Source organism: Solanum dulcamara, chromosome 7 (genome assembly GCF_947179165.1).
Source record: "Solanum dulcamara chromosome 7, daSolDulc1.2, whole genome shotgun sequence".
Taxonomy (NCBI): Eukaryota; Viridiplantae; Streptophyta; class Magnoliopsida; order Solanales; family Solanaceae; genus Solanum; species Solanum dulcamara.
This window is the reverse complement of record NC_077243.1, coordinates 63526248-63552122: the sequence shown is the minus strand read 5'-3', so window position 1 is coordinate 63552122 and position 25875 is coordinate 63526248. Positions and strand designations below refer to the sequence as shown.

General features: G+C 32.6%; 1 protein-coding gene across 1 annotated transcript; it reads left to right on the top strand.

The window, feature by feature from the left end:
• The first annotated feature begins 2833 nt into the window (after positions 1–2833).
• On the top strand, positions 2834–19418 carry LOC129895463 (agamous-like MADS-box protein MADS2). Its single transcript, XM_055971186.1, has 8 exons — positions 2834–3141; positions 16182–16263; positions 16442–16506; positions 17430–17529; positions 18007–18048; positions 18128–18169; positions 18540–18676; positions 19140–19418. The coding sequence occupies exons 1-8, from the start codon at positions 2957–2959 to the stop codon at positions 19222–19224; spliced, it is 738 nt and encodes a 245-aa protein (XP_055827161.1). The 5' UTR covers positions 2834–2956; the 3' UTR covers positions 19225–19418.
• The last annotated feature ends 6457 nt before the right edge of the window (positions 19419–25875 follow it).

Sequence of the window (25875 nt, the reverse complement as noted above, 5' to 3'; positions counted from 1 at the left end):
ATCCACACTCAACTGTCGCAAGTCTCTACTATATTCTTCCGTGTAACAATAGTTATTCAAAGCTATGCTACAATCATTTCGCTACTATTTTATGATAAAATGTATTTCAGTATCAACATAAATAAGAATTACTATATTCTTTCGTGTTAAATTATTTATTCCAACTTTTGCTATAATTATTTTTTAAAAAAATTATTTTCTTTTATTTAAAATTTAACTTTGCTATATAATTATATCACTACTATTTTATAAGAATAAACACTTTTAGGCTCTATATACACATGCAACACATGTGCAGTGAGATACAATTATTACTGATCGTCTTTATAGGTTAGGGCAAATAAGTGACGTTAGGACCATCCACATTCACCTTTCACAGAAGGATCAACAAAATATTCTTTCATGTAAACTTAGTTATCCAATATCAACGTTAAATATCAACCAATAATTTGTATTTCACGACAAGACATACATGTGCAATGCACGTGCGGCAAAACTAGTTATCACTGAAATTGTCAAGTTCTAAATATAACTATCTTGTCAAATATATTAAAGATATATCTTGACGCTGTTGAAGAAATAATTTATATCTTAAACTTCTACAAATATTATTGACTACTAATCATAATCCAAGCACCCCCCACACTTTGAATGCTTCAAATGTCCTTTTTGTAACTCAGGTGGACATCTAATTAGCATCAGTAAATCAACTTGTTGTCAAGTTTATTGCGTTTCAATACTATAACACATGAGCATTTAATAAGAGGACAAAGTATTCAACCTTTAATGAATGCAAATTGATCTAATAAAAATTATCATTTCTCTTAATTTAAGAAATTTATATATATGATCCGATAAGTTGAAAATAAAATTCATATGATCTTTATGCTACACAATTATATCATAATAAATATGTTTTTTGCCCAAATAACAAATTTATAATAAGCATACCAGATATGTTATTCCTAAACTTATTTAAATGCATTTCAAGACCATCACAAGTAAATTATTTATCCTAACATTTATGAAATAATTTTTCAAAAATGTCACAGGATAAAATTTATAATTTATAATTAAATAATAAGAATATTTAAGGAAATAGAACCTGATTTTCATCACTTCCTTCTTGATCCATTGCTCTAATGATCATATGACCACTTTTTCATATCAAAGCCAAATCGATTGTCCTCTCTTTCTAGATTCACACTAGCTTACTTCTTTTTTAATGTGCCAAAAATTTGGGGGTGAATTACACCAAGTGAAATAAGATGATCGAAACTAAAACAATAATTACTATTTCACTAAAACTCGATGTGCCATCCACAATCCACTATGGTCTCATCTTTTAGAATCTAATTCAATGGCCTTGAAGGAAGCACCGATATTAGACAACAAATTCTTGATGCTAACGCAGAAGGGATAGTACGTCTTGCTGAAGACCACAAGTGGATTGCCAGAAACGATTTCCTTATCCTTGGCAAGTGACATCTTCAATCGATTTGCTTTTCAAAACCTATCAGTATCTTCTTCAAACCCTATATCTCTTTAAAATTGTTAGAAAAATAACAGGAAATATAATTGAAGAAGAAGATGGCTTTGTGGTGTGAAGAATTACTTAAAGAGATATTGTCCGTATACATATTGAGAAAATACAAAGATTTATTCGTAGGCTACTTCTAGATAGTCCTTATACTTATAGAGCTTAAGAAATGACTTTTCATAACAGTCATGTTTTTTCATGAACAGATGACTTTTCATAATAGTCATATTCTTTCATGAATAAATGACTTTTCATAATAGTCATGTTCTTTCATTAACAAATATGCCTGTTCAATTTAAAACCTCTATATATTATAAAATATCCAACAATCCCCCACTAATTTATAATATTTCTCATAATATCATGCATACCAGAGAGTATATATCTTATAATAGATTTGAACTTTCCATTAGTGTAAATCTTTAAAGTTCTGATGAAGTTATTGGTATCTTAAAAGATTTGAATCACAAATCCATGTGTCAAAATCAAAAATATCACACACAACTTATTTGTAGCTTAGAAAACCCAATATTTTCTCCAGCACACTTATGGCCATGTGTTCATCCTGATTTCATGTATATTTACAAGACCAACCCTTTAGAGGCACCACTTCAATAGACATATAGGTGAAATTAGCTACTATGTCCTTATTATAGATATTTACTAATTTCAGTGAGAATTAATTCAACCTCTGTGCATCAGTCTGCACTATGGAGTTTGTCACTATGCCCCAGTTATTTCAAACATTTAACAACTCCTCAACTTCTCACATAACAATAAACAGTATACTTGAATCAAGACTCTAAAAGAAAAGACTCGTAGAACACAAAGTAACTTGTTATTAACTGTTGAACTTGTATTGTTAGAGTGTCTACTAACTCAAAGTTGGGTTCCCATCACTTGTATTTAGTTTAAGGATTTTAGCCTTATTCCTTCACAGAATTATCATACTGCATCTTTTGAAACTAAATTTTAAAAGATTAATATAAATATGAAAAAGAAATTATCTTTTCTTAATATATTAAATATGATAAATAAATGTAAAAATTTATCTTTGAAACAATAAACAAGTAAAAATGAATAGGAGTACAAAATTGATTAATTATCCCTATCTTTTATATTAGGTAGCTTAAGTAATCCCACTACTTTAGTACATCTATGGAATTATTATCGTTTATTCCATTAACCAAATCAAATGCAGAAAAAAAATTATATTTTATTCTTAGATCATTATCTCTTATCCCACCAATCAAACAACACGTGATTGTGGTATAAGGAAAGGTAGATGTCGCATCCAATGCTACATAATAAACAAGAAAGACTCTAGCTTTTTCTCTCTCTCTCTAGGGTTTCCAGTTCCTTGTATATTTCTTTCACAGTTGAAAGACAAAGAGGATCAAAAGTGTGATAGTTATAATGGGTAGGGGAAGAGTGGAGCTAAAGAAGATAGAGAACAAGATAAATAGGCAAGTGACTTTTGCAAAGAGGAGAAATGGTGTGTTGAAGAAAGCTTATGAACTATCTGTGCTTTGTGATGCTGAACTTGCTCTCATCATCTTCTCTAATCGCGGCAAGCTTTATGAGTTCTCCAGCACCTCCAAGTAACTTCTTATTTCTTCCTTCTTTCAGATCTCAATTTCATACTCTTTTTCTTGTTCAATCAGCTGTTCATCTAACTGTTTTTACCCAAAAATGTTACAATATGCAATATGTTTATTTCTATATATGTTTTAACAAGATCTGAATGTTACAATATGCATATATTATTTATGTCATCTAAATAAAAGGAATATAGGTCTAGGAAAAAGATACAACCTGCAGATCTGGCAATGAGCTTTATTTTTCATAACCTTAATCTAATTTGTACCTTTCCAAATACATTGGAATAACCAGATAAAACATTGTTCCTTTGTTTCTAAAGTTGTCCCTTTGTGTCTAAAAGTGAAATCATTTCAATAACAAATTTATGACACAACTTTAAACAAAAATTTATCAAAGATAGACTGGTGTGCAGGACCTAGGAATCTGCAAGGTAATTGTTTTATTTTCATGACCATTGTCTACTACCCCAAATACCTTGGAATAACCAGATAAAACATTGTTCCGCAATCTTTTCACATCTCTTGGAGTCCATCAAGTTTTTTCAAGGATGATATGTTTTTAATAAATTTGTACTCTTTTATTAACTGTACTCTTTTAATACTTTTTTTAATTATTGGATATTTCCCAATCTCTTGGAGTACCTCTTTTGGTCAAAAGAAATTTATTAATCTAAATGGTTTTTTTTTACTTTTACTTTTTCTTGTGGGATCGCTGGTATAGCTCTTCAGTAGAAGAAAACTAACTTCCATATTTTTACTGAAAATTAGTACTCCCATTAGTTATTGAAATTTTGTGGGATTCTAGTAGATGAGATTATTTTAGTTAGTGTTCTTGGAAGTTATTCTATTCTAAATTCTAGTTTATGCATATAAAAATGATAATATATTTGAAGTGAGATCTCGAATATCCCATAAACTCTTGAGATATTTATTGAGATCAAGATATGAACGGATTCTTCTTAACAATCAAAAAATTCAAGAAGATTCACAAAATCCTTCTTACATGGAGATCAAATAAATCTCAAGAAGGTCCAAATCATCCTATGTTTGAGATATACGTTAGTTACAACCCTTGAATCCCAGAGTAAATTTAGAGAGATGAATAAGGGAGAAATATAATTGTACCACGTTGTTTGTTAATAAACTAATCTTGTTTTTTCATATTTTGTTAGTGGTTGGAGTTTGTTTCCCATACAATATAATTTGTTGTAAACACTCATGTTTTAATTTGTTTGTTTTACTTTACTTTGTTAGTTTGTTTAAAAAAATATTTTTTTTGATAACTCTTTAATTCTAAATTTCCACCTGATAGTTTTTGTACCACAAGATTAAACACTATTTTGAATTTTTGATACATTCTACCTATTTTTATTTCAAAACTACAAGATTCAAATTATTTTTTTTACTTTCTTAAACTTCAAAACAAAACCAAATAAACAAATTGAAAAACAGGTATATAAGGTTTACTTGGATTATTGGATTCGACTTGTTGCTCGCATAAAATTATAAGTGATTAGAAGGAATTCAGTGAGAGGGTATTACGAGAATTTAGAAAACCTACATTTTGACAAATTTAAAAAATCCTGAACAAAATGATTTAGAATATCCATTTATTTGTGGAAAAAACCTTCTCTAATGTTTGAATTATCAATATATACCATTTTATCAATGAATTTATTTGTCGAAAATAACTGATACCACTGAACCACAATTCAGTAATAAATGTGTGTACAAAATTAAAAACACGTATTTATATTTATTGATTTGGAATGGTCATAAAACTTTTTCCCATAAAACAAAAGGGTTGTGGATTTAAAATACTATTAACAGAAATTGACAAGACCGGTCAAGAAAGTTGATCAATTAGTGAATTGGGTACATGTTGTACTAAGAGTCTTAATATTTTAGTAACAATATCTTGCAATCAATGATTTAGGTACCAAAATTTGACTTATAGTCCTAGACAAATGTTGAATAACTTACTCATTGCATTTAAAAAAAGAAGAAGATGAATTAAGAAAGTAATATTAATTACTTATCTTCTAAATAATGAATTTCGATAAAATTTGTTAAAGAATGTCTACATGCTGTCTATAGGACAGTAATTTCTTCTCCCTAAAAAGGATTGCTCACTAATTATCGAAATCCATACCCTTTAAATCCTGACTCTGCTCTAATATTTTATATGATTTCATAGAAAGAGATTTTGAAATATAATTGCATGAGATCTTTTTTCCCGTATTAATTAGTACGTAGTCTTCCTTTTTTTGTTTTTTGGTTAATCTACTATCTGATAATGTAAGTTATATTCCAATAAAAAGTTAAAAAGAAGGGGCTAGACCTGATCTCAGAATCCAACACTTGACTAGGAAACCACTTTAGTCAATGGGCAAAAAAAGGTAAGATTTATTGAAGAAGAAGATCCTACTCTAGCACAAAATATTGCAACGAATAGCTATAACTAACAAAGAAATTTGCCTTTATAATATCTAATCCTGAGACTTGGTATTTGTTATTTATCCAGTTGGTAAGCACCTTTGGCATCTCTGGGTGAGGATTGATAGGAGAAAAAATTTAGAGCAATATCTTAACTTGAGGCATATTTAGCCAAGCTATCGTCCACTTGATTAGGCTCCCTGCAATAGTGTTTGACGTTCTCATTCATGAGTCTCGTATTTAGTACGATCTTATCCACCCTTTTCTTTGTATTTGAAGTTGGTGGTAGTGTTATTATGAAGCATATTGGCAACAATTTGCAAGTCTAGTCCCAGGTCTAGTTCTGTGAGGCCAAGTCGCTTGCACATTTCCACACCATAGGATGGATAAAATCGGACCAAGAATAACGGGTTGTGTATCTGTGTATTCTCAATAGCTCATTGTTATTGCCACCAAGTGAATTTTCCATAGATCTACTTTGATTTCATTAAGAAATCAAGTTTGATATCCAAGTTTGATATCCAAAAACTAAATGCCCTTCTGTTTGTGTGCGTTGTTGAATATAGAAAATTAGGATGACTTTTCTTTTTCTGGTTTTTCTTCTCTTTTTCTCTCCTTTTCTTTTTCTAATCACGTAACTTCTCTTTTGCAAGTTACTGACTTCCCACAAAAGAAGACATCATGTCCCCTTAAAATAGGGAGAGGTTGAATAGTTAAATAGTTGTTCCCTCTTCTTTTTCGAAAGGGAGGGAGTTGAAAATAAGGTTGAACAGTTATATTATAACTGTTCTTCTTTTTAACTTAAAATCATATTTATCCATTTATTCACGGATCGGGTAAGATTGGATCGGGTTAGTTCACATGGGCGACCCATGATCCCAAAATTCTTACATCTCCCACTCCGTACATGGTGGACAAGACCCGAGCCAATAACATCAACCAGCTACACAATTCATACGACAAATAGTTCGTGCGACCTGTGATCATTAAGGCTTGCCTTCAAGGTCTTATAAGTCTTATATAGAAATTCAATCACATATGGAAAGAATTCACTATTAATATGAGGATATCAGTACTCACAATACCCTATACTTTACTACATCAGTAGTTACTCATTCGATCCCTCATCCTCTTTAAGTGGTGAACTCAAGTTCAACTTTAACTTTATATACACAATTATACTCAACATCTACATAGTTAGTGTAATAGCCGACTTGTGCACATAAGTCATATTATTTTGATTTAATCATCTTCCCTTTCTATTCGAATCTATCTATCTCAAATCAATTTTTTTCCTAGACGTGCATTGCATTGCTGAATCATTCATAGCTATTAGTGACATGCTAAAGTAGCAACATTGATTGAAATTTCAAGAAACAGTAAAAGGTCAAAGGGTATTCAAATGAAAAGTTTAAGTTTAACTTTTCAAAGTCTCACATAATGAAGAAGCGGGAATCAATTTTTTATTAAACCATTGGTCGCTCAACACATGTGGTATGAAACACGTGCTACGATGTTCTCACCTTGGCGCATGTGTCTCATTATCCAACATCGTACAGACCTTGGTCTAAACACCTGGTGTCTAACCCGAGTTTCTCTCTTCAGTGATCCTCAAACTCATTTTCTTAGAGAGACTCTAGTCTGGTTCCAAAATAAGTCATAGTATGACAGTGATAATTATCTCTTCACGTTCTCCTATGTAAAAGGCGATTGTTTGTGTGAGAGAGCCAATCTCGCGACTTGTCCGACATATTTTATTTCTAAAACTTTATCACATGCATACTAAATACAAATGTAATAGTTTTATTGATGAAAATATTATTAACAACAAAGTTGTTTTACAATACATACCATATCCTAAGCAAACCTCGAGCCTTAGCATGTTTCTCAAACAAGTCTCTAGATGTCGTCTTTGTAAAAGGATCATCTATCCTTTCTGGAGTAGGAATGTATTGTAAATTCGCTTCTCCAATTACTACTATGTCTCTAACAAATTTATATTTGATATCAATGTGTTTGGTTTTGCTGTGATACTTAGGATCCTTCGTATATGCGATAGCTGTCTGACTGTCGCAATATAAAATAGTGGGACCCCTAAAATTCTTTGCAATATTCAAATGATCAAAGAATTTCTTTAACCAAACATATCCACTATAACATAGTGAATAATCTATAGTTCCCTACAGATATTGAAATATTCTCTTCACTTCCTTCCAATGATCTCTTTCGCTATTAGATTGATACCTGTTTACCAGATCTACGACATATCAAATGTCTGGACGAGTACACACCATAGCCTACATCAAACTCCTAACAACACTAGAATATGGAACTCTAGACATGTCTATTTTTTCTTTTTCAGTCTTTGGACACATTTCAAGGCTTAAAGTTTCACCTCTAGTTATTGGAGTATCAATTGGTTTATAACTATTCATTCGAAAGTGTTTCAATATTTTTTTTATGTATTTTTCTTCAGATAAACTCAAAAATTTCTTGGAACAATCTCTTTGGATCTTAACACCCATATATAGTCTGCTTCACTCGTATCTTTCATAACAAATGACTTTGAAAGCCATGACTTGATAGTTTTCATACACTCCAAATCATTTTCGGCTAATAAAATATCCCCCATGTGAAGAGAAAGAATTACAAACTTTTCATTGGACCTTTTCACATACATACAATGGTCTTCATCGATCATCGTAAAATCAAATAATATCACTTCCTTATGAAATCTCAAGTACCAATGCCTTAAAGATTGCTTTAGGCTGCAAATCAATCTTTTTAATTTGCAAACTTTATTTTCTTGGCCTCTAACGACGAAACCCATAGATTGTTCTATGTAGATTTTTTCGTTTAATTTTTCATTGAGAAAAAAAGTCTTCACATCCGTTTGGTGTAATTCTAGATCTAAACGTGCAACGATAGCCAAAAGTAATCTTATGGAGGTAAACTTCACAACTAGTAAAAAAGTTTATTCATAATCTATTCTAGCTTCTTGAATAAAAGCTTTTGCCACCAATCGTGCTTTGTGTCTATCTATTGACCCATCCAATTCGCATTTAACTTTGAGAATCCATTTATTCCCAACAACTTTATGTCCCTAAGGAAGGTCAACTAGATCCCAGACTTTGTTGGTTTTTATGGATTTTAATTCTTCTTTCATCACTTTTAACCATTCATCCTTTTTAGGGCTCGATAAAGCCTAATTTACAAAATTGGGTTCATCCAATTCCGTGGTAGATACTAAGAAAATATAATTCTCAATCTTATAAGATCGTTTAGGTATTTCTTTTCTTGTACTCTTACGTAATTGAAGTTTAGATTCTTCTATAGGACTTTGGGATTCAAAACTCTCACTTGGAGTAGGAATCATTTCTTGATCAATTGTCCTATCAAATATGTCCGATGACATAATATGATCTTCTGTATTCATCATTTTGTAAAGAGGCTCACCTTCATTTATATCACCCTTTTTGGGAAAATTATTCTCCCAAAAATCTGACATCTCGTGATTCAATTTCAGTAATACTTTCATTTTCCAATTCATCAATGAACACATATCCTTTGGAGCATTCCGAGTATCTTATAAAGATACATTTCATTTTTTTTGGACTTAATTTACCAAACTCACCAAAATAATCTTTAATATATGCAACACAACCCTAAGGTCGTAGATCATTCAGGTTTATTTTACGATCAGTCCAAAGTTCAAAAGGAGTGGAAGATACCAATTTAGAATGCACTTTATTCAATATGTAGGCCACAATCAATAATGCATCTCCCCAAAAAGAGATAGGCAAATTCGTATGTGCTATCATTGATCTTACCATATCCAATAATGTTCTATTTCTTCTGTCAACTACATCATTTTATTGAGGTATATAAGGAGTAGTTAACTGTCTGGTAATGCCCTTTTCAATACATAATTCCTCAAATTGTCTTGATAAATATTCACGTCCTCGGTCGGATCTTAAAACCTTTATTCTTTTATCTAATTAATTTTCAACTTCATTCATATATCTTTTGAAGCATTTAAATGCTTCAGATTTATAAGAAATCAAATAGACATAACCGAAGCGCGTTAAATCATCAATGAATGAAATATGTGGCACCAAACCTTGACTTGACATTTATTAAACCACAAATATCAGAATGAATTAATTAAAGCGGGAACTCAACTCTTTTAGCCTTTCCAAATGGTTTACGTGTAAGTTTTCCAGCAAGACAATTTTCACAAGTTGACATCTTCATTTTGGAATAAGAACCTAAAAGTCCTTCCTTAGCCAACCTGTTCATTCGATCTTGCCCTATATGACCTAATCTCGCATGCCATGTAATAATATCAATTTCATTGTTACTTGAATAACATGTCATTATACAACGATCAACATAATAGTCATAAGTTGAAGACTTACAATTTAAAACAACAAAGTGATCATAGCGAAATCCAAAACAATACAAAACACTATCTAGAGTTATTGTAACACCATTATGACTAAAAAACAAATTGAAACCAACATCCAAAAGAATTGAGACATATACTAAATTTTATCGAATCTCTAGAGCATATAGAAAGTCATGCAATATCAAAGATCGGCCACCTCACAAGTCTACTTTGTAAGTGCCTATTCCCTTGACTTCAAGTTTAGCATTATTTCCTATACAAATCCATGTGAAACTTGACAAAATTCCATAAATGCTTCTCAATCTCGACTCACGTGATCGGTGGATCCTGAGTCTATAATCCACATAGGATAAGATTCAGTTAGAAAAGAAGTGCTAGAAACATATGAAGCACTTGGAGATACGTTTAGAAATGCTATCTTTTTCGGCTAGGTACATTCACGAGTAAATGCCCTAAATCTTGGCAATTATAACACTTTATTTTGCTCTTGTCTCTCTTCTCGAAGAACCATTTTACTTTCTTGAAATTTGGTTTGTTCTTTTTCTCAGAGGGTCCTTTGATTTCTTTAACCTTTTCTTTCCTTTTCTAATTTTTCTTGCGCTTGAAATCTGAAGACTTTGTACCACTAACTTCAGCCACAAAGACATTAATAGCAGCACCAAGCCACTCATCTTCAAAGTCAACATGTTAAGTGACATCAGAAAAGGTTTTAATACTTTCATTGTGGGTCAAGTTAACCTTCAAATATTTCCAATTATTGGAAAGAGACCAGATCACTACTTGAGCTTGTTGTTCATCTGAGAGAACATGACCATCACTCTTGAGTTGTGCTATCATGTTTTACATCAACATAAGGTGTTGTTTGATGTTTTGATCATGACATTTTTTGATAGTGTCAAACTTGATATTCAATTGTCTCATACGGGTCATAGAAGTATCCTCATATGTTCCTCGTAAGTGTGTCCACATGGCCTTAGCATTAGGAAATTATTCACATTCACAAATAAGTTCGTCAACCATAGAACTCACAATTATTCCACATAAAATGAAATATGTTCTTTTCCAAGCTTTGTAAGCTTCGAGATCTCTTTTGTGTTGAGCAGTATTACCCTCTTCAGGTTGACTTGGGACATGGTTTATGCCTTTGAGGACGTTTTTCTCATCTAAGACATATCATATCTTACGAATCCAGATGTCGTAATTGTCACCCATTTAGTTTCTCGCCTATGTTAAGTCAGCAATAATGCTTTTAGATGCCAAGTCTATAGTTAAGAGACAATTACACAAGTTTATTCATCAATAATGCATGTGTCATACACGTTCAAGCAAATCAATTCCAATAAGTATTTCACATTTGGTATAAAATTGAAATGGTATGGAAACATCCAATCATCATCTACAAATCAAATGTTTAAACAAAATTAGAAACTAATTTCTTAATGTGTATTAATTCTATGAAGACTCAATCACAAAAATTTTCTAAGTCTTAGAATTAATATCATATTTTAGTGCAACATGAAATAACAACCGACCTAAAATATGATAAAATTCACATATTCATAATGAAGAGGGAAACAACATAATATATATGTTGAAACAAACTAAATAAAGTTACAAGCCATTTGTAATAACCCCCTCTCCCCCCACTTAAATTTGAGATGACGTAGATACACACTATAAGATTCACTAGGCCAAACCTCGTGATATACATTAATTAGTCTCTCTCCCCATGGCTCACAAAGAGAGTCTACTAATATAGCCAAAGTTTTCCAATCCGAGAGTTCTATACAATTTTTCAGCTCTAAATGCTTTAATTCAAATAAATGAATAAAGTTAGCAACTGAAATAGTAAGGGACATCTTAAAAGACTTGAACTCTTTTAGTTTCTTTTCTATTTCCCTTCGAATAACCCTTTCATCTCTGTTTTGATTTTGTACTGCCCTTGAATCATTTCTTATGACTTCAGGCTCTGAATTTGAATTATCTTGCAGTTCGATCCTCTTGCATCGGGTTCCTTTACTTTTTTTTTGCTTCTCTGTTTGTATCACTCCCACTTGGAGTAATAGAAACATATTTCTATTCAGCCATATCTGGAATAGGAATCAGAAATCAAAATTATGATTAATACCATTCAATGTGACAACAAATGTCACAACTTTCTAGTAGAAAGTAAAAAAAAGGATCATAAAAAAAACTTTTAAGGTTGGAAGACTGCTTTTATAAAAAAACAAATACTCAAAACTTTCAAAAGTCACAACTCGTTCATTTTAAATTCATTTGACTAATGTAATATATTTCCGGAAAGCCCAAAACAAATAGATCATGAGTATAATAAAGAATCAAGTCTGAAAATTTAATCAACAAATTCTAAAACTATAAAAATAGCAGCAGTTTTTCAGAAAATAAATAGTCAAACACTGTCGTTTTTTTAAATTTTATATCTCACTCATTTTTCATCCATTTTTTTATTGTAACATATTTTCGGAAAGCAAAGAACGAGTAGATCATGATTATCAAAGATTTAGGCCCCAAAAATTAAGACACTATGGTTAAAATGGACCAAAATAGAAACTGCATTATTTAAAAAATTGTCAAAAAATTGCCAACCAACAAGATTTCGCCTTAAAAACATAAATAATGATCTCAAAGCTATTTACATGAAATAATCAAATCATATATCCACGCTCTGATACCAATGAAGGATAAAATCAGAGCAATAACAGTGGGTTGTACACCTGTGTATTCGCAGCAGATCGTTGCTTTGCCACTAAGTAAATTTTCCATAGATCTACTTTGATTTCACTAGGAAATCAAATTTGATATCCATAAACTAAATGCCCTTCTGTTTGTGTGCGTTGTTGAATATAGAAAATTAGAATGGATTTTCTTTTTTTGGTTTTTCTTCTCTTTCTCTATCTTTTTCTTTTTCTAATCACGTAACTTCTCTTTTGCAAGTTACTGACTTCCCACAAAAGAGTGCTGGTCACGTTCTCTCAGATGAGCAACAAACTCAGGCAGTGATCCAGTCTCTCCCCAATAATTAGAAATATTTGAAGGTTAACTTGACCCACAATGAAAGTATCAAAACTTTTTCTGATGTCGCTCGACATGTTGAACTTGAAGATGAGCGGCTTGGTGCTGCTAAAGCTGCTTCTAATATCTTTGTGGCTGAAGTTAGTGGTACAAAGTCTTTTAATTTTAAGCATTAGAAAAAATAAAAAAGGAAAGAAAGGGTAAGGAAACCGAAGGACCCTCTGAGAAAAAGAACAAACCAAATTTCAAGAAAGAAAAATGGTTCTTCAAAAAGAGAGATGAGCAAAATGAAGTGCTACAATTGCCAAAAATTAGGACATTTTGCTCGTGAATGAACCAAGTCAAAAAAGGTAGCATTTTCAAACGCATATCCAAGTGCTTCATATGTTTCTAACACTTCTTCGCTAACTGAATCTTATCAAAAGATATATGAATGAAGTTGAAAATCAATTAGATAAAAGAAAAAAGGTCTGTACGATGTTGGATAATGATCCACATGTGCCAAGATAAGGTGAGAACATCATAGCACATGTTTCATACCACGTGTGTTAAGCGACCAATTGGTTAATGAACATTTGATCCCTGCTTCTTCTTTGTGTAAGACCCTGAAAAGTTAAACTTAAACTTTTCATAAGAATACCCTTTGACCTTTTACTATTTCTTAAAATTTCAATCAATGTTGCTACTTTAACATGTCACTAATAACTATGAATGATTTGACAATGCAGTGCATGTCTAGGAAAGCAGTTGATTTGAGACGGATAGACTCGAATAGAAAGGGAAGACGATTAAATCTAAATAATTTGATTTATGTACACAAACTGGCTATTACATTGACTATGTAAATGTCGAGTGTAATTGGGTATATGAAGTTAAAATTAAACTCGAGTTCACTTTTTAAAGAGGATGAGGGTTCGAATGAGCAACTACTGGTATAGTAAAGTCTGGATATTGTGAGTACTGACATCCTCATATTAATAGTGAATTCGTTCCTTATGTGATTGAATTTCTATATAGGGATTATTAGACCTTGAAGGCAAGCCTTGATGCTCTCAAGTCGCACGAACTATTAGTCATATGAATTGTGTGTCTGGTTGATATTATTGGTTCGGATCTTGTCCTCCATGTGCAAAATGGGATATGAAGAATTTCGGGATCATGGGTCGCCCAGGTGAACTGACCCGATCCAATCTTACACGATCCATGAATAAGTGGATAAATATGATTTTAAGTTAAAAAGAAGAACAATTATATTATAACTGTTCAACCTTATCTTTTTAGGATAAGGCTGAACAATTACTGTTCAACTCCAACTCCCTTTTAAAAAAAAGAGAGGGAACAATTATTTAATAGTTCAACCTCTTCCTATTTTAAGGGGACATGATGTCTTCTTCTGTGGGAAGTAAGTAACTTGCAAAAGAGAAGTTACGTGATTAGAAAAACAAAAGAGAGAAAAAGAAGAAAAACTAGAGAACGAAAATTCATCCTAATTTTTTATATTCATCTACACACAAACAGAAGGGCATTTAGTTTATATATATCAAACTTGCTTTCTTAGTGAAATCAAAGTAGATCTATGGCAAATTCACTTGGTATCAATAAAAATGATCCGCTTCGAATACACAGATACACAACCTATTGTTCTTGCTCCGTTTTTATCCTTCAACAACAAATGCTTGAATGATGTTGCCTTGCTCATTTCTTATGATACCTCCGATTCCTGCTTTGCTTGATTCACGGAGGTAGCTATCATCACTGTTCAGCTTCACCCTATTACCCATAGTATTCTTCTAGACGACTTTTTTCCAGATTAGTGTAGACCTTAGCTTTTCTACCAATTCACAGAAATTACGGTGTGGAACATATTAAACCTGGACGACATCTTCCTCATTGCATTTTTCACTGTCCTTTCCACTTAGTATATCATCCTAGCAGGTTTGAAGTGCCTCTGCTCCCCATATTTACATGCACACTAATTCTTCCATGTTTTCTTTATAATTACTATGGGTATAGTATATGAAGCAAGTTCTTGTGAATGCTGTTTTTGGCTTTGGTGTTCCACCAGTTTTGAATAATCATGTTGACTGGTCAATTGGTAATAGTCGCCCAAGTGAGTTAGCAAAAGAATTCTAAAGTAATCTCTTCATATTCTCCTTCAACAAAAGTATGATGTAAAGTCTCACAGATAAACATTGGGAAACGTGGCCCACTAGCTAGTAAACAAAAATAACCAGAAGAAAATATTTAATGGAAACTTATATAAATATACAATATTAAAAAAATATTTACCATTTATAGCAATAAAAAAAAAATTCACTGAACACTTATAATACAGTTTTAATACATATTGCAGATAACTATTTATAAAATATATATAATACAAGTTTTATAGATAGATAATACATTTATCACATACTTTAATAGATTTATAATACATTATGTCAATTTCTTACTACACAAACATAATATATATTTTAAAACACTTATAATACATTTATATTGAATGCATAATTCACTTTTAATACAAGTATAGATTTATCATAATATTGCTATGTATTGCTATAAATTATAATAAATAAAAAATATCGCTAAAATCAGTAATTAATTTTTAAAAAATACTCAATTAAATAATTTTTCCATATTTAATTGACTCTAAAACCTAAGTCCATTAATACTAAAAAAACTGGACAGTAATATGGTTTTAAACAGGACAGTAATATTCTTGATCTAGACACCTTTTGTCCTATTCTCCCTCCCTTTCAATTTGATTTTGACTTCTTATATAATATTTAATAAAGTAATTTGTTTAATTTTTTTTTTGTAATTTTAACAGTATGTAAAGTTGAAATTCAAGAATTTACAAAAAAAAAAAAGACACTTTTTTTAAAATGGACTAAAAATTAAATAAATAAGATAATTAAATTGAAACAGACAGTATGTTTTAAGGTGTACATTTATGTGATTAACGTGGTTTTTTCCAAGAACAATTCATGGATTTCTACTTTTGGTTATTTTACTTTTTCTGTAAAATGAAAGTTTTTGTTACTTGGATTTATATATTCGTGGAAAGTGAAAAATGCGTGAATATTTTTTGCGTATATTGAAAATTTAAAATTCTAAGTTGTTATTTTTCCTTTTTGTGTTTTTTTGTTTCATGTATTAGCATGCTGAAAACCCTTGAAAGGTACCAAAAATGCAGCTATGGAACACTGGAAGTGAATCGATTTGTCAAAGACAATAATGAGGTAACTAAATCAAAAAGTCTTAATGATCCCAACTCCTAAAAGAAAAGGTAGATTTTGTTGTAATATGCTAATCTGTGTTGCTTGCTATTACACTTCCTAAGATTTTATTGCTTATTTGAATGGAAAAATACAGTTTAATTCTTTGTTACTTGCTTTCCCTTTCTTATTCCATTTGCAGGAAATCTTTTATAAAGAGTACTTGAAGCTAAAAGCCAAACATGAGTCACTGCAGCGATATCAAAGGTGATAAGCAAGTATTTTATCGTGAGACAAGGAATTTCATTAATTATTGTGTTTATCGAAAAAAATGATACAGTTGAATTTGTATGAGGTGAAGAACACGCGTTATTAGCTTAATGTTAGATCAGGTTATTAACAGTTGAATATTGTGAGATAAATAAATAAAAACAAATAAAACGAGTAAGAGAGTGAAGCGTAAGCTTCGTAGTCGTTTGCCGGCACCGGATCCGTTAATGCGGTCCGTAAATAGCTTAAAGGACGAAGATTAAATAAGTAAAGTAAACTTGGAGCTCAAGATTAGAATGTTGCTATTATATTGCTTGAGAGTGAGAATTTCCTTACAAATGAGTGGAACAAACTATTAGGTTACAATAATTAGGCATCAATCAATAAGAAATTTCTACTCGAGCCATAAAGTATTCAGACGTCGGAAGCCGCATGGTAATGTTGTTAGTGATGCCACCCAATATTTCTAGTATGTTCAGGCAGTTTCGTATGACCTCGCCAGCGTAAATGTCCTCTTTGTCTCCTTGTCCAAGTCACTGGGATTCAGATTCTGCCTCTTTGGCGTATAATATATGTCTGAAATTCATTAACACCTATAAAATTCATCAAGAATAAAGTTTTTCCGTATGATACAGGCTTACTTTATTTTGGGAGAATTGATTTTTTAGGTCTTTCACAATTTTCTTAGTTTTATATTTTTTTTTACGAGAAATTTTCATTTTTACACGTAAAAGATCTAGTAAAGTCAAATTTTTTTATTCATTATTATATAAGTAGCCAAGAGATCTTAATTTCTCGTTTTATTTTTATCTTTCTATTTATTTATTTTGTTTATGCTCTATATAATAGTTAGAAGAGTTGACCAAGTATTCCAACATTCTCAAGTTGACTGACAATATACTTGACAATTTTTTTGACAGACACCTTCTTGGAGATGAACTAGGGCACCTAAATATAGATGAGCTTGAACAACTTGAACTTCAACTCGGTACTTCTCTAAGACAGACACGATCCACCAGGGTAAGCAAAGTAAAAATATATATAGACCCAGGGGCGGAGATACAGTACTAGATTTGAAAAAATAATATGCCATACATAACCCATAGATGACCAATTTTGTGTCATCGTAAGATCTATCTTCCATGACAAACATTATTTTCACTTAGGTACGGTTGTTGCCTAGTCACTAATAATTAAAATGAAAAATGAAAATCATGTCTAGACAAAAAAAAAAAAACAAGTGATAAATTTTTTTCATCTGCCATCTTTGATGGGTAAAATTACGCAATGCTTTATATTAGTGAAGATGGCAATTGGTATACCATGAAATAATAGAATGTGCAAGCTGACTAGGTTAGAGGATAGTAACTCAAAACTACAATTTGAAATGGTTGAAGTGGTATACCTTGTAATTCAAAACAACAACTTGAAATGGTTGAATTGGTATATCTTCTTTAATTAGTTTATGTACTCATGATCTCTTTTGGTTGCTTTCAGACACAATTGATGCTTGACCAATTTTCTGATCTCCAAACTAAGGTAACTCATGTTTGGTTCCTAATAATGTTCTTGGATAAACTTCACATGTTGCTCTAATATTCATGTATTTCATTCACAGGAGAAGTATTGGCTTGAGGCAAACAAGGTTCTTAAAGGAAAGGTTGGGTAGACCATACTTCTCATCCTTGCATATGTTTCATATCTTACTATTAGCAAATCGATCATATGTTGTTCTTAATTTTAATAGAACTCCAACGTTAACAAGGTGGACTCCACAACTAGTTCGAGAAAATGGTCCAAAATAAAATACCTTGTATAGTTAACTATGTAATAAAATTGGAGCTATGTTAGTGTCAAGGGCAAATACTAACATGTGCTAACCACGTTATAAGGTATAAATAACCTCAAAGTATATGAAGGATGATAAAATTAAAGATATTTTATATGATTGAGGGGTCTTCATTAATTTTACCTATAACTAATTTTAATGTCTTATGCATGGATTTTCTTCATACGGAAATGATTAATAGCTGGAAGAAACTTATGCTGAGAACAACATTCACCAATCCTGGGGAGGTGCTGGGCAAATTGGCAATTACAGCCAACAACATCCTCAAACTCATGGTTTCTTTCAACCTCTGGAATGCAACTCTACATTGCAAATAGGGTAAGCTTTTGATAAATTATAGTATTTATATATTATTCCTAGATTACAGGAGAGTCTTGACGTAACTGGTAAAGTTATTGTCATGTGACTAGGAGGTCACAGATTTGAGCTATAGAAACAACCTCTTGCAGAAATGCAAGGTAAGGCTTGGTACAATAGACCCTAGTGTCCAGCCCTTCTCCGAAACTCCTGCATAGTGGGAGTTTAGTGCACCAGACTGCCTTTTGTTTTATTACTCTACTATGAGGTGTTCACTTATGATTTTCAACTCGAACTCTATTTGGTTAACCAAACTTTGGAATATATATTATCAAAACACAAGGATCTAAATTGATAGTTTACTCAAGCATCTATTGTTTGTGGAACCAAACACTATTTATTTATATAGAAATTGCATTATTGTTGCATATAATTTAAACCATTCTTTGACTTATTGTAGAAATCATTCTTTGACTTATTGTAGGTATGAACCAACTAGTTCAAGCCAAATAATAGGTGTGGCCAGTGGCCATAACGTCAGTGGCATAATCCCAGGTTGGATGTTGTGACCGTCCTTTTAAAGCCATCTTCGACATGAATATTATTAAACATGTAATATCACAAGTAAATAAAACGCACTTTACTCAACTATTTGAGGACAGTAACACTATTCCCTTACTGTAATTTCTTGTTTATTTAATGTAACTGATAATACCATGGTGAATGGTGACACCAATTTTTACAGTGTGTTTGGTATGAAAAATGTTTTTCAATTTTTTTTTTATATTTGGTTGTTCAAAATATTTTTGAAAATATTTTCTTTAAAAATGAAAAAAGTGATTTCTCTAACGAAAGGAGTAAAAACAAGTTTCCTGAGTAACATTTCAAGTTTGTTGTTTCCTCCCACCCCCCAACATCGCTTATCCCCAACTTCCTAACTCAACTCATCCCCCCATATAATGTTTTGCTTAGATTACATATAAATATTTTTGGGATAATATTTTTTGCTTATTTACTAAACACTTAGATTAAATAACCCACTTATTTCTTGACAAACATTTTCCAATGGAAACATGCAAAATATCTCCTTCGGGCCAAATACACCCTGAAAGTTCTATTTGTCTTTATATGTTGCCCTGGGATATTTTTATCAACCATAGGTGATTTGGAATAATTTTATGTCACATTGGCAATTTTTTATACAATTTTTGCACTGTAAGAAAGATTCAACTTTCAAGGGGAAGGGGGTTTATCGGTCTAATATTTAGTTTAGAAAAGACTCAAAATACTCTTAATCTATTATAAATGGTTCAAAAATGTCATCATTCTATCGATTGGCTTAAAATTACTCTTAACATTTTCTTTATATTAAAAAATGCTCATTAATTAACAAAAATATGACAGAATTTAACTAAAGAAGTGGTCATTTTACATTGGTCCACATAATTCTTTTACCTGATAAGAACACCCGACGTAGAAAATAGCATTAAAAAAACCGGATTATGAGCTTGCTAAAGAAGGTAAGGACTATGTCCAAAATTAAGTATCTTGGTGTTGATATCTTTCAAGAAGGTTTTGATAATGACAATTGCGAATCAGATTATGGGAATTTGGTTCACTTGCTGGATGGTGCAGTAGGTAGATGCGGAAAAACTGGACAAATCCTTGTATAAGTCAAAAACACAAAAATAAAGAAAAGATGACATAATAGGACTCCTATAAGGAAAAGCAATAAAACAGAAGTTGTGCTTTCCTTGTAGGACTCAACTAGGTCTTCAAAACCCAATGCTATAAAAGGAGAATGGTGTACAAAGGATTGGCGTGGCTTTTTACAAATCTAAAATCGAGTCTTTTCAAGCAAAAAGCAAGGTGGCATTTCAAGAGCAAAAACATTGAAGAAAGAAGAAGTAGAGTTAGGTTTTCTTTCTGAAAGTTATGTTATGTGTTTGAACTCTACTTAGGAATATTATTGAGTTATAATTTTCTAAGTTAGAAAGTGAGGCTTGTAACAAGAAGTGGGTTTGACTTCTTGTAGAGTTTGAGCTGCGATTGTAGTTAATCGTTAGAGTTTAGGTACTTGAGTTAGTTCCTTGATTATTAAGTTGTAATCTAAACTGCTCTTTGAAAGTTAGTGAAGTTTGGGAAAAAATCCTACGAGGTGTAGGTTGTGGTTTTTCTTCCCTTGAGCAAGGAAGTTTTCCATAATAAGTTCTGTGCCTTGTCTTTACAGTTTTACTTTCATATCACTAGTTCAAGAACCTGATTCTTGAAATTGTTAGGTGGTCTAGGTTTCTTCAATTGATATCAGAGTAAGCCTTTTCACTCAAAGATTCAAATCTTGAAAAGGATCAATGGCTGCACCACCTACTACACAAGAAGGACAATCACAGTCAAGACCGCCATTATTCAATGTAAAATATTACGGATGGTGGAAAAACAGGATGATGGATCACCTGATAGGAGATAGTCCAAATCTCTGGAATGTTTTCCTTGACGAACCCACTATTCCTATGAAGAATGGAACTGATGGGAAAACACAGGTACCAAAAGATAGAAAGGAGTGAAATATGGAAGATAAACTGGGGCTAAGAAGATTTTAATTTGTAGAATAGGTCCAGATGAATACAACAGAATCTCTGCTTGTCAGGATGCAAAAGCAATATGGGACACCTTACAAACTGCTCATGAGGGAACCAATCAAGTCAAGAAATCCAAGATCGATAATCTGAATCGACAGTATGAATTGTTCAGAATGATGGATGGAGAAACAATTTAAGACATGCATACTAGGTTTACTGCCATAATCAATGAAATTTATTCTCTGGGAGAAGTAATTCTAATTAGAAAAGTTATCAGGAAACTCCTAAGTATTCTTCCTGAATCTTGGGAAAGCAAAGTAGAAGCAATTACTGAGGTACACGATCTTAACACTATGATGATGGATGAACTCATTGGAAGTCTGCTGACCTATGAAATAAAGAAGAACCAAGAGAAATAAATTAGAGAAAAAAGTAAAGAGAAGAACCTGGTTCTTAAAGCCACTGAGAAGTTAGCGGTGGAAATATATTTAGAGTAAAGGAGTGTCTTTTAAGATTAAATTTCTATGGTGGAAAGGAAGAATAGCCAAATAAGATAATCTTAAAAGGATGAGAATCAGCATGGCTTCCAGATGCTATTGTTATGAGGAGCATAAGAAGAAAACTATGACACATTTTTTTCTAGGAACTCCCATAGCTCAAAAACAAGCAGTTTGCTCATTGTGTAGGTATCAGGATAGAGGAAGGACTACAACACATAATTACAAGATGGTGGGATGTCTCCCCTAATCCAAAATTGAAGGCAGTCTTTCGGCAATACCATCTATCCTAATGTGGGAGCTACAAAAAGTTGTACAACAATACAGGGATAATGCGTTCAAACTAATAAAAGCACTTGATTCTTGGATTAGCATTCCCAAGGAATGGGAGGGAAGGAATTCTGGAGGTTTTAGGGAAGTACAAACCTAGACTTCACTATCATGCAGTAAAATGGGAAAGGTCAGAAGAAGGATAGGTAAAATACAATAAAGATGGAGCTAGTAGAGGCAATCTAGGTGAAAGTTCTTATAGTTTCTATATAAGGAACAATCAGAGTGACCTAATATATGCAGAAACACAACAAACAGGACAAACTACAAGCATGGAAACAGAGATAAGAGCTATAATCAAGGCTATAAGATTTTATTCAAACAATAACATTACTAATGTTATCTTTGAGACAGATTCACTAGCCATTGCAAACATCATTAACAGAGTATGGAAGGTTTTGTGGCAATACATAAAAGAAATAGAGGAGATACAATATCTAAGGAAAGCAATGCAAGCAATCATAACACATAGGTTTAGGGAAACAAATCAACTAGCAGACAAAATAGCAAATAAGACATTCATACATCAACAGATAATATAGTGTTGGAACTTTAACCAGATAATAGCGGAGTGCAGAAGAATTTTAAACATAGAGAAGGCTGGTATTTTATCATTGAGAATCAAAATCAAAATGATAGTTGTTCAGAATCAACAAAGTGAGCAAGCATAATTAAAGAGAAGATTACCCACATGGAATGCACAAGGATCTTAGCTACGATATTTACAAACATTGTTTGGCCACTTACAGGGCGTTTATAACTGAGATCATTAAGCTACTTAGCCTACATTATGGAAGCTTACAAAAAGTTACTTCCATCAAAAAGCAAGGTCCTAGGGTCAGTTGGGACATATCAGATCTATGCTTGAGGTGGAAGCCCACCACAAAGAAAAATGCCAGAAAAAAAAAGATAGCTCCAAGCGATGACATTCACACCACCTCAAAAGGACCACTCTACTTAGCTTTGAGTTTACCTACAAAGAGAGGCAAATGAGAGTTAAAAAGAAGTACCTTTTGTCCAGGCTTGAATATGCGAGCAATTATGTGCTTATCATGTGATCTTTTGTCTTCTCCTCGTAGAGTTTGGATTTTTCATAGGCGTGGAGCCTAAATTCCTCCAATTCATGTAGTTTACCCATACTCTTCTTTCCTACTAGCTCTGGATCTAGATTTAACTTTTATATAGCCTATTACTCTTGATACTCTAGCTCAACTGACAAGTGACATGCTTTCCCAAATACCATATGGTATGGCGAGGTTCCAATGGGCATCTTGTATGTTGTCTGACAGGCCCAAAGCACTTAAGTCCATCTTGATGGAGCAATCTTTCCTAGTGGTATTCATAGTCTTCTAGAGGATTTTTTGTACCTCTCGATTCAATACCTCGACCTGCTTACTTGTTTTAGGGTGATATATTGTCGCCACCTTATGCCTGACACCAAACTTAGCTAACATGTTCTTTACAGTTTGATTGATAAAATACTTACCTCCATCACCTATGATGGCTCTTGGAGTACCAACCTTGTGAATATGTGCTTATTGAGAAAATGACTTACCACTTTAACCTATTTGGACACATAGTCTACTTCCACCAGAATGTATTAATTTCCATATGAAGGTGGGAAGGGACCATGAAGTTGATACCCCACATATACAAGATCTCTACCTCTAAGATGTTGTTTAATAGAATTTCATGCCTTCTTGATATCGTGCCCATCCTTTGACATTGGTCACAATTCTAGAAAAAACCTACAACATCTTTATATAAAGTGGGTCAAAAGAAACTAGATTGTAGTACCTTGTGAATAGTGTGATCCCTTCCATGATGTCCTCTGTAAGCAGACGAATAGCAAATTTGTAGCACTTATTGTACCTCAATCTTACACACATACCTTGTAATTATTTTGTTAACTCCCTGTGTAAACAGGTTAGGTTCATCCTATATGTAGAACTTTGCCTTGTACATCAACCTCTTCTTTTGTTGGGAGGTTTCTTCTGGGAAACCCTCCACTCATAATGTAGTTGACGATATCGACATACCATGGTAGCTCATTCACTTCTAAAGCTAATAGCTGCTTATCTAAAAATTCTTCTTTTATCTGCATTTGTGAACCCACATGCGATGTCCTCCAATTTGGACAAATGATCTGCTATTTGATTTTCACATCCTTTTTGATCCTTGATTTCTATATCAAACTCTTGTAACAACAAGATCTATCTGAATAGCCTTAGATTGGCATCCTTCTTATAAATAAGTACATGACATGGTCAGTATAAATAATAACCTTTGTACATACCAGGTATAAGCGGAATTTGTCAAATGCATAAACCAATGTAAGCATCTCCTTTTCTGTAATAGTGTAGTTTGCCTGTGTTGAATCGAGAGTCTTGATGGCATAATGATGGAATGAAAGACCTTCTCCTTTGTTTGTCCTAGAAAAACTCCCACTACTATATCACTAGCATCACACATGAGCTCAAAGGGTAGCTTCCAAGCAGGAGCGATCAAGATTGGGGCTTCAGTTAGCCTCATCTTTAAGAGCTCGAACTCCTGCAAACACTTTTCATCAAACAAAATTTTAACATTTTTTTTAGTAAGCTGCACATGGGCCTGACAATCTTTGAAAAATCTTTGATAACAAGAATGCCCCAAGAAGCCGTGAATACCTTTAACCAAAATTGGAGGTAGTAGCTTTTCAATCACTTCAATGTTTGTTGCATCTACCTCCAACCCCTCTTTGGACATTTTGTGACCTAACACAATCCTCTTCTTTACCAGGAAGTGATATTTTTCCCAGTTTAGGACAAGATTTGTTTCCTCACATCTTTCTAATACCTTGTCCAAGTTTCTCAAACAAATATCAAAATATTCCCCAAAGACTGAGACGTTATTCATAAAGATTTCTACAAAATCCTCCACCATATCATGGAAGATAGCCATCATGCTTCTCTAGAAAGTGGCAGCAGTATTGCATAGTCCAAATGATATACGCTTGAAGGCATATGTCCCATAGGGACATGTAAAAGTAGCATTTTCCTGATCCTCCAGAACAATGTTAATGTGGTTATAGCCTGAATACCCATATAGGAAACAATAATACTTTTGTCCCGCCAACCTATCTAATATCCGATCAATAAATGGCACTGGGTAGAGGTATTCTCGTGTGGCATTATTCAACTTCCTATAGTCCATGCATATGCGCCATCTAGTGACTGTTCTAGTGAGAATTAACTCATTTTTTTCATTCATCACTATAATCATCTTATCCTTCTTTGGCACACTCTGGATTGGGCTTACCCACTTACTATCTGAAATAGGGTATATAATTCTTGCATCTATCCACTTGATTATCTTTTTTCTTACTACATCCTTCATGCCAAGATTTAGTCTGCATTGTGGTTGTGAACTTGACTTTTTCTCCTCTTCCAAGAAGATCCTATGCATGCACAAAGATGGGCTAATACCATATAGATCAACCATCTGCCATCCTATAGCTCTTTGCACCTTTTAAGCACCTTTAGGGCTGCCTTGACCTGTATTTCAGGCAAAAAAGAAGAAAGAATTACAGGTAAAGTATCATTGGTCCCAAGAAAAACATACCTGAGATGGACTGGAAGTGGCTTCAACTCCAAGTTAGAAGCTTCTTCTAGAGATGATTTGGGTGAAGGCCCCAATACTCTATCTAATGATTCCATATTTTTCTCCCACATACTCATGTTTGGAATGTATAACATACTGGCTAGGTATTTACAATATTTACCTACTTGGGGTTTGAGTCAGTGTTATTTGGTAAACCACCTAGCTGGAGAGAGTT

Bases quoted from the DNA above. Each gene is read 5' to 3' on its own strand.
- LOC129895463 (XM_055971186.1), top strand. From the start codon at position 2,957: ATGGGTAGGGGAAGAGTGGAGCTAAAGAAGATAGAGAACAAGATAAAT. The intron at 16,507-17,429 runs GTGATAAGCAAG...TTTTTTTGACAG, and splicing joins TCACTGCAGCGATATCAAAG to ACACCTTCTTGGAGATGAAC. The intron at 18,170-18,539 runs GTTGGGTAGACC...AATGATTAATAG, and splicing joins ACAAGGTTCTTAAAGGAAAG to CTGGAAGAAACTTATGCTGA.